Source organism: Manacus vitellinus, unplaced genomic scaffold, assembly GCF_001715985.3.
Source record: "Manacus vitellinus isolate BGI_N305 unplaced genomic scaffold, ASM171598v3 scaffold_7_pilon, whole genome shotgun sequence".
NCBI lineage: Eukaryota > Metazoa > Chordata > Aves > Passeriformes > Pipridae > Manacus > Manacus vitellinus.
Genome location: NW_021940813.1, coordinates 28,729,988 through 28,739,695, shown reverse-complemented (window position 1 = coordinate 28,739,695; position 9,708 = coordinate 28,729,988). Strand labels below are relative to the sequence as shown.

At 44.7% G+C, this 9,708-nt stretch overlaps 1 protein-coding gene across 1 annotated transcript in view; it reads left to right on the top strand.

The window, feature by feature from the left end:
* The first annotated feature begins 402 nt into the window (after window positions 1–402).
* ATP10A (ATPase phospholipid transporting 10A (putative)) overlaps window positions 403–9,708 on the top strand; it is a 116,197-nt gene continuing 106,891 nt past the window's right edge. Inside the window, exons 1-3 of the mRNA XM_029964774.1 lie at window positions 403–550; window positions 4,816–5,086; window positions 5,674–6,171. Of these exons, the coding sequence (XP_029820634.1) occupies window positions 403–550; window positions 4,816–5,086; window positions 5,674–6,171 (917 nt within the window). The remainder of the gene's footprint in view (window positions 551–4,815; window positions 5,087–5,673; window positions 6,172–9,708) is intronic.

Genomic DNA, 9,708 nt, shown 5'->3' with positions numbered 1-9,708 from the left:
GAATACTCCTCTCTTTTGCACATGGCTCCTGCTCACCTTGGGACCCAAATCTCCCCTCTCTGCCTGTTAAGAAACAAAGAAATGGGATTTCTCTGGATGCAGACAGAGAGCTATGGTCAATGGCTCTAGGTCCAGGTGGAGATCAGTGGTGAGTGGTGCCCCCCTAGGGCTCTGTCTTGTAACCAGTGCTCTTCAATATCTTCATCAATTACATGGATAGTGAGATTGAGTGCACTCTCAGCAAGATGACACAAAGCTTGAGCAGTGCAGTTGACACAACTGAAGGAAGGGATGCCATCCTGAGGGACCTGGAAAACCTTGAGAAGTGGGCCCATATGAATCCCATGAGGTTCAACAAGACCAAGTGCAAGGTGCTGCATGTGGGTCAGGGCAATCTCAGACATGAGCACAGACTGGGAGAAAGAACTCATTGAAAGCAGCCCTGCAGAGAAGTACTTAGGGGTTCTGGTGGATGAAAAACTGGACATGACCTATCAATGTGCACTTGCAGACCAGAAAGTCAACCACATTAAGGGCCGCACCAAAAGAGGTGTGGTCAGCAGGTCGAGGGAGGTGACATCCCTGCCCATGACAGTGGGATTGGAACTATATGATCTTTAAGGTTCCTTCCAACCCAAGCCATTCTATAATTCTATGATTTGCAGACTGCTTGTGGTGTGTATATATATATATATATATATATATGCATGCATGTGCATGTCTGTGTCTATCTACGTATCTCCTAGAGACTGGAAGGAAATGAGGAATAATGCCATTTTGGCTACTGTCTCTCCTCAGCAAATTCTGGCATTTTCAGCAGGCTGTTCACACTGAAAGCCTCTTGCCTTCTTTCTGCTAGTTCAAAACGTGTGTGCCTGTCTCCTTTACAGAGAGCCAGATGGAATACGTCTCATCTGCAAAGGGCAGAACAGATTTTGTCTGATGCGTGGTACCATGTCTTTACAGTTGTTTTTATAGTTCTTAAAGTCCCAGACTCTGACCGAGGCCTCAGGGTGATTCCATCATATTAAGGATGTTAATACTACAATAAGTCCAGATTCTTCATGAGAATCAGGACTAACTTGACAGATGTTTCTGGCAATATCCAAGATGCAAAATCTTTATTTTAGGATCATATAAATATTAAAAAAGTGACCTAGTAAATTAGACAATATGTTAAAATTAGATTTGCTTCATTTTCTTATGATAGGAAGAAGTTAATTGTTAAAATGGAATAAAAACCATGACAAGTCAAATCAGGAGTTTTTACATCAGTAACATATTTGGGATTTTTTTTCTTTGTCTATGGGGTCTTCATCCTTAGCATTCAGGTGGATGCCAATTTCAAACTGCTCCATGCAGCCATCAGGTTAAAGGCATTTTCTGATTGGTGTTATGATTCTTACATACTGACAAAACCTGAAACCATAGAAAATACTTCCAATATAATCAGAACTGATGACTCTGAGAAGAAGAATAAAAATGGATATCTGATCTCTAAGCAAGCATCTTGTTCACATAACAATTTGATAATGATTTCAAGCTGGAGGGTGTGTGGCATCTAAAAGGCCAAGTTAGCACAGTATCTTGGGCTGGACAATCCCATAGTTCCTACCACCCTTAAAGGCAGTGTCATACCTAAAGACTCAGCTTTTAGTGGCCTAAGATATCAAAGATGAGTTCATTAGGCATATTATCAGCATAATTCATGCTTAGAACCTCAACTTTAGTCCTTGATCTGAAGAAAATGTGCACAGTTGAAGAAAAGAGTCAGTCACTGGGAAAGGCTCAGGGGAAAGCTAGAAATTCAAGAGTTATTGGGCACCAAAGGCTGGATTCAGATTAATGACAGGAGAAATCAAAGAGCAGACATCCAGCAAAATGAGGGACATGAAGGACAGTCAGAAACAGTCATGTGACAACAAAGAAAGACACATCACTGAGTGGCAGAGAGCAATTGGAGCACAGAGCAATCCTCAGACACTGCCCATTTTTAACGCTTTGCTCCGATGACCCTGAAAAAAATAGTAAAGGGTCCAAATTTTAATTCAGGTTATGTAGTAAATCTAGTCTTTGGTTCTTGGCTCCTCAGGTTTTTCCAGTGAGCTCCTGTTTCTTGAGGGTGATACTTTGTAGGGCCTGTGCATCATCTGGACTGTTTCACCCCCTTTCCTTCAGAAGACCCCATTAACAGAAGATGCAGGTGTACTGCAGTTGACAACAAAAGCAACATACTTGTCATTTTGTAATCCAAAAGCTAGAGCCAGATATGTGAATGTGTATTTTGTACCAGTTAAAAGTTGAATTTACTGCCTGCCTGCCTCTAATTTGGAACCTCACATACTTGGACTGTGTGGGTAGGAAGAGCTCAGATATGAATTCAGATACAAATATTCATGCTTTCTCAAATCTTAAGTTCATGGTTTTACTTAGAAATGGAAAGGAAAGACTAAATTCCTGGGAGTGTCTACACTGCCAAATTTTTTGGCTAGAAAAGCCTGGCAAACACTAGATTTTACAGGCTTTTTAAAATAAGGTTAACTCTTGTTTTTATTTATCATGGATTACATGTCCTCAAGTTTTAGCATAAATATCCAGAATTTTGGATTCCGCATGTGACTGCACAGAAAGCAGAGGTGTACCACATCCTTTCCTCATTTCACTGCCTTGCAACACTCTAGCATGCCTGTATTAATAAAAAAGCAGTTTACTAGCAACAGAGAAAGTCCCAGTTAATAACTTGAGGAGAGCTTTTCAGCTTTTTACCAGTGGGCTGTGGCATACTTTCCACTTTTTTTTATAGGGAAGCTTTGCAAGAGTGGCCCTTAACTCTGGTATACTCAAATGCAAAGCTTTAAACTGCTTTGAAATAAACGATTTAGCAAACAAACACGGAAGTCTTCAGAGGCTCTCACCCAATTGTTTGCTATCTTTCTGCTGTTATATCTGCTTGTAAAACTCTGCTATGTGAGCTGAGGATTACATAAGAACTTTCAGCTTCTGTTTAATATCTTTAAACTAAGTTTCCCTCCTGTTACTCCATTGCAGAAAAAAGCCTGTTAAGGTGAACCCTGAGCACTCCAAAACTATGCAAGTAAAACAGGTTTTACAGTATAGCCCACTGACTTATGGACTATTTCTTATAACTATGGGGTTGTAACTGACAATTTTGGGATATCTGGTGTCACAGATTTGGCCAATATCCCTAAGTGTAAGTACAATTCATGCCAGGTTAGGCTCTCCAAACTTCCCAATACACAAGTGTTTTCCTTAAGCAGCTTAAGAGTTACATGAGAATTTATCTTTTCTTACCTTGCCTTGAGCACGGTGATTGAAAGTTTAATGTTACTAGATATCTAACCCTCAATTTACTTTCAGTTATCATTTGCTGAATCTGCAGTGCCAAACTTGATCTATACATCATTTCTTATGTGGCATCAGTATGTGGTGGACTCACCTGTTTCTCAGACACTGCGTAACTGGCTCCCTTCCCCTCCCGGCACAGGTTCACACTACGCCACAACATTGGTGTCTGCAGCATCTTTCTATTCAGATGTGCTGTACTAAAGCCACTCGTGAAACACCTGGCATTAATAAAGACAAAGTTTGCTCTAAGAGGGCCGTCTAGAGAAAAGATGAAGCCTGAACAGTGCTTGAGCTCCTGGGGGCCAGGGGTGAACCAGAGCTCCACACAGCAATGGATCGCAGAGGCCAGCAGGCAAGTGGCAAAAAGCCCAGCAACTCACTTTTTGAAGTATTCACTGCTACCTGAAAGGAGCCCTTGGATGGGTGAAGCTCAATTTGTGGGGATATTGTGGAGTGATAATGTGTCCTTCTCATCCTATTTCAGCATTTCTGAAGCACAGGAAAAGGATTTTTTTCATTCCAGCTCACTCTTGAAGTTAGCCCCAAGTGTAAGCAAAACAAAGAAAAAAATCAAACAAAAAATAAAGACAGAAAACTGAAATCAGAAGGGTCTTTTAATTTATCTCATTTTTTTCTGTTAATATTTTTGTACTTTTTCCCTTATCAACAAAGGAGCAGACTTAGCAAAGAAATCCAGGTCAATTCTCCCCTTTCCCCTTGCACTAAGTAAACCTTGTTGTTTCCATATTCCAAGAGCTGAGGAACCCAGGAAATCCCTACTAGGTTTGCAGTAGCATCAGAAGAGTTGACAGCAGGATTGGTAAAGGGTTTGTGACTTCACACAGCATCAATATCAGGTTATGTGCTGAACTAGCACTCACCTAGTGCCTCAGGGTCTGAAGGAGGTTCATAATTATCTGGACTTTAAAAAGCAAACTGCAAACATATTGCAAATGGGAGAAGGAAGGATGGAGACACAGCATGACTTCATATCAAGACCAGATGTGCATACTTCATGCCTTTTTTCTGTGATAACAAGAAACACACTGACAGGTATCAGGGGTTTGCTATTGTACTCAATATGAACCCACCTTAAGATATCACAGGATCAGGACCAAGGGTCACACCGCAAAATGCATCTGTGCTATCATTTAGACACATCCTGGAGTGACCTGGTGCAGCCTTTCATGCTATCTAAGGAATCCCTTATCTAAAGGGTCTGCTCTTAAATCCCAGCCTGAAGTGATGCTGCAAAGACTTATGTCACACCTGGTAGAAATAATTTCATTATTTTCATATATTATTTGTTCTTTAAACTTCTGCATTTATTTACTACGTTTATTTACTTGTGACTTTAGACTAAGTCTTTCAATCTGGATTATCCTCATCTGTATTTCTTGTCTATCCCTCATGCTTTCTGTCATCACCCGCAACTGCATCTCTCTCCAGAAAGTGTGGAGTGCAAACCTCAGAGTGAGAGGTTGGCATTTTCCACCCCTTACTGGAAAGACCTACCCTACTACAAGGGAATAGAAAACTCCGATAGAGGCGAACACGTGTTAGAGTACACCACTGCCTGGACGTGTGTGGGGCTGGCAGTGGTGTACTCTAACATTTTCGGTTCCCACCTTTGGGGTTGTCCCAGATCCACCACCAATGGAGATGACGTGAGCAGCGGGGAGATGTTGCACTGCATCTCCCAGACCAAGCACAGGGTTGGGTACAACCACGGCACACGGTCTCAGTCAGAAAGTGGAGTATTTTGACGTGAGTCAGATGGTAAAAACTCCCACCAGCTGCTGCTGCAGCACAGTGGATGAACGCCGGTGCGGAGCGCCGACGCTTCAGTAGGAACTTCTAATTTCCTCACTCAAACCCCCTCCTCCTGCTTTCCACACGTAACTAAAAGTCAAAAGCAGCCGACGAAAGTGTCCCACCCCGGGTCTGTGCCCCGGGGCGGCGCGGCGCTCGGGGCAGGCTGTTCGCGGAAGCGCCGCTCCCCATTCCCGGCGGGCGGCCCCCGCCGTTCCCCCGGCCTGCCGCGCCCCGACAGCGCCGCGCCGGGGCCACGGCACGGCAGCCCGCATCCCCCGCATCCCCCGCGCCGGACGGGGCGAGGCCCGCGGGAGGAGGGCTCGGCTCGCCGCTGCCCACGTCCCATCCCCGGCCCACAGGGAGGAGGGGAAAAGCGAGAGAGTCCCAGCAGAGCGGTTGGGAGCGGGTTCGAAAGAGCCCTCCTCCCCCCCGCCCGCGCCCGAAGGGAAGAGGAAAGGAGAGCCGTGGCGGGCGCGGAGGATGATAACTTAGGGCCGTGCCTGGCGGTGGGAGCTGCCCGCGCTGCCCCGGCGAGGACAACGGGCGGCAGCGATGTCTCAGGGCACGCAGGAGGGAGAGGAGCGCCCCAGGTGCTACCGAGGGGCAGGAGAGGCAGAGGAAGAGGAGGCGGAGGAAGAAGGAGAGTAAGACGCGCCTGGTGCGCTCCAGCCTGCTGTTACCTGAGGCCGAGACGGAGAAGCCCAAGAAGACGGTCCTGGCCTGCAACCGCCTCAAGACCACGAAGTACACGGCACTGTCCTTCTTGCCCAAGAACCTCTTTGAGCAATTCCACCGCCTGGCCAACGTCTACTTTGTATTTATCGCCCTCCTCAACTTCGTGCCAGCCGTCAATGCCTTCCAGCCGGAGCTGGCCTTGGCCCCCGTGCTCTTCATCTTGGCGGTCACCGCCATCAAGGACCTCTGGGAGGATTACAGCCGCTACCGCTCCGACCAGGAGATCAACCACATGGAGTGCCTGGTGTACAACAGGTGAGGCATGGAGGGTGAGTGCCGGGGACGGCAGTGCTGTGGTGGCAGCCAGCGTTGGGGTCCCGCCGGGCACGAGGACTCAGGCGAGTGGAGATGTGGAAGCAGGGCAGTGAGCAGGTCCGTTGTGGAGGGCTTGCATTTCCACTTCAAGTGCAAAGTAACTTCCAGTTGCCCCGGGAACTGGTATCTCCCAGCTCTTTGCTCACTACTGCGGGAGTTCATACAGTCCTGCAGGTGAAAGTGAAGCTTCTCTAACTGGTGGAGTCCTACAGTGAATCACTGATTTATGAGTAAGAAACATTTTTTATAGGTCTACACGTATGCTCTGGACTTGTGTTTTATACTTTAAAGGAAGGACACTGCATTGCAAAGTGCATGTAAGCATCACAGCAGTGTTTGATTTGCAAGCCTTTATGAAAACACTTCTCGATGTGAGCAGTAAACTACACTCGTGTATAGTTTTAGGCATGAATTTTGTTATAATAATATGAGACCTCACTCAATCTGCTATTAAATCTTCAATGAGTGAAGGACGGATAGAGGCTAGAGGCTCCTGAATTTCAGTTAGGTATGTGAGGTTTCATGACGTGAATTAGCAAGCCTAAACTTTGTTTCTCTTTCTAAAGAATGAGCCAGTCTTTCCATTGAACATTCACTTTCATTTATCGTCGCAAGTGTCATCATTCCCTGTGACTTTGCTATTTCCCAGTGCTTGTGATGGAGCATTAGGTCATTTATGTCCTTAAGAATTATTATTTTTTTAATGATCTGGGCAGTACATTTAGAGCACTGTGTTGGTATTTGTGAGTCAGACTGAAAGGACTTTTGCATCAACGTTTATGTGCTCAGAATCCAGCTTTACAGAATATTTGTTTTGCTTTTCTCTGAATGCTAGACTGTCATCTCCTAGTAGGCTAAGGCTACTGGGGAATGAGAGAAGAATATATTTTCCGAGAAAGCAGATTTTAGTTCTTTTTCTGATGCTTCTAAGTTGAACAGAAACAAAACACGTGCCAAGAAGCTTACACTCTAATTCCACAGTCTAGCTGGGAGTGGTCCTCTGTACTGACGTAAGCACTGAGACAGAGCAACTTTCCTATTGCAAGAAAGGCATGTGAAAAAATACACTGAAAAAAACTCGAAATAGGCTGGGTTTTCTGTGAAAAAAAATGCTGAAAAAGAACTCAGAACAGACTGCATTTTTTAAGATCAGCAGACTCAGGTTATTTCACAAACTAACATCACATAAGAAATCTCACCCAGAGATATTTCTTCATCAGCAGATATGCATGCATGAAAACACAAATAAAATGGACTTATTTCTGTACTAAACTGAAAGCAGCCTAGTCAAATCACACAAACAGGCATTGCTAACCTATGCCTTTTTCTAGTGCCTTTCTTGCCTGTAGTTGTCTTTAACTCTGACCTCTTCTGGTGTTGTGGGAGATGGGTGGCAAGAGGTCTTTTAAGGGTCTTCACGCAGTAAAGTAAAATAGTGCTAATTAAGATGCTCAGTCTAGCCTTTTCCAAACAAAATCAGTTTAGAAATAAGCTCTTGTGTCTCCTAGGTTGAAAAGAAATAAGTGCCTGCTGCAGAAGATGTTAAAAATATTAATGTATACTAGAATTGGGATGTTAATTCTGGAATGTTTTTCTCCCAGCAATTCTCCATATGCCAAAAAAAAGTAGACATGACTATGAGAAAAGGTGTACCTTTGGTGTTAATATTACTTGTGGTCTTTTGGGAATCCCAACTAAGTACACTGCCCTTTGTAACACTTGTGGTGTTGCAGAGTAAAAGTCAGAATTGTTCCTTTTACTGCATAGTTTAGATTGCTGCTGAGTGACACTTACACAAGATTAATTTGGGAGTGGTTTTCCTTTGCATTTGCATCAAAGGCACGTATCGGCCAAGCCCTTGTGGGGCAGCGAACCTGGAAGTTTAAGAGCTCCATCACCTATTCAGGCACAGCTTTCTGGATGGAAGCAGAGCTGAACAATGCACGCTTACAGCCCACTGCAGAAGCCTGGTTGCCAGTAGCAGCTCACCTGTTTTCAGCTTCCAGTAGTCCCTAGGAAAAGCTTCCCTCCCACAACTAAAAAATCCAATCAAAATATGTGGTTAAAATAATTTGCTTACATATTTTTAATCTGCCCATTTTTAAAGCTTCAGCAAGTCATCTTTTTGAACACCCTTCAGCCCCAGTGAGCAAGATGGAACTAGAAACTTGCTACTTTTGCAGATGAAAGCTAAGATTCTTGCTAACTTGAGTGACAGGGTACCAAGAGTGAGACATTTGTGTCAAGGTCATTGAAGTTGCTGGGCGTGAGTTCAGAAAAGCTGTTTTCTCAGAAAGGTGTCATGCCAGGAGAAACACAAGGGATTGATCGTGACTTTTACTTTGTTTCCTTAGTCTCTTTGTTTCTGGAAAAAAGTTGAAGTGCGTTGCATAAGGAAGTAATAAATGACAGTTTTTTCCTCACATCTGTTCAATGTTGATCCTTTATCAGTTTTACTACCTTTTAAGCAAGCTAGACTCTCTCTGTCTCTCCCTCCCCCTGCTTTGCCACTTCCTCTCTGTGAAGGCAGACTTTGATGCAAATGCTGTCCTCGATAGAGATGCTGCTGAAGGTAGGGCAGGTTAATGAAAGTGCTGCCCTAGGGCTGTCAGGGGGCAGTGACTCTGCTCTTGCTGGTCAGTACTTCCTAGCTTGTAAAGAGGCCTTCTACAAGACGGCATCTGAGTGCCAGGACTGTGCTGTGATGCACTCCCTCTCCTGCCAGCCTCCCACACAGCTGCAAGAGAGCCACCTCAAACATAGACTACAGCAAAACAACATTGAATTATAACAGTCAGCAAATGGAGACAGGGACTTTTGCTTCACAGTAGCAGAGAAAAGCCCTCCGTCTCATTTTATGTACTGTTTAGTGACCAAGGAAAGATTTGAGTTGGATACTGTGTGTTCTGTCATGTATACTTTTTATATATAATCCATACATGCTTTCCTGGCTGTTGAGGTACCTGTCCCCTGTTAGATACAAGCAGCAATTAATGATGCAAGATCTACAAGACAGAGAATGCAGCGATAGGCAGAGCCTACTGCTGCTCAGGGCAGCTCATCAAGAGGAGGTTCAACAGCACACAAGCAGAGTCTACTTTGAGGTCCTCTGGCACAGTAATTGATCTGGGGGAAAATGCTGTTCTCCTGCTATTCTGACTGCTTGACAGCTGGTACAATGACTAGACCTTCTTCCTCCTGCCTGCCCAGTGGTGTGGACTCAGATGACCCATTTTCATACAGCCACTGCTGAATCAATGACTCCATGGCTCATAGTTAGCAACACTTATGAGACAACAGAACAGCAAAGGATGATGCAGCTGTGGTGGGTTGACCTTGGCTGATTGCTAGGTGCCCACCCCGCTGCTCTATCACTCCCCTTCCCAGCCAGACAGGGGAGACAGTAAGGTGGAAAAACAACTCGTGGGTTGGGATAAGGCATTTTATTTAAAGTAAAAGCAAAGCAGAAGTTTGCAT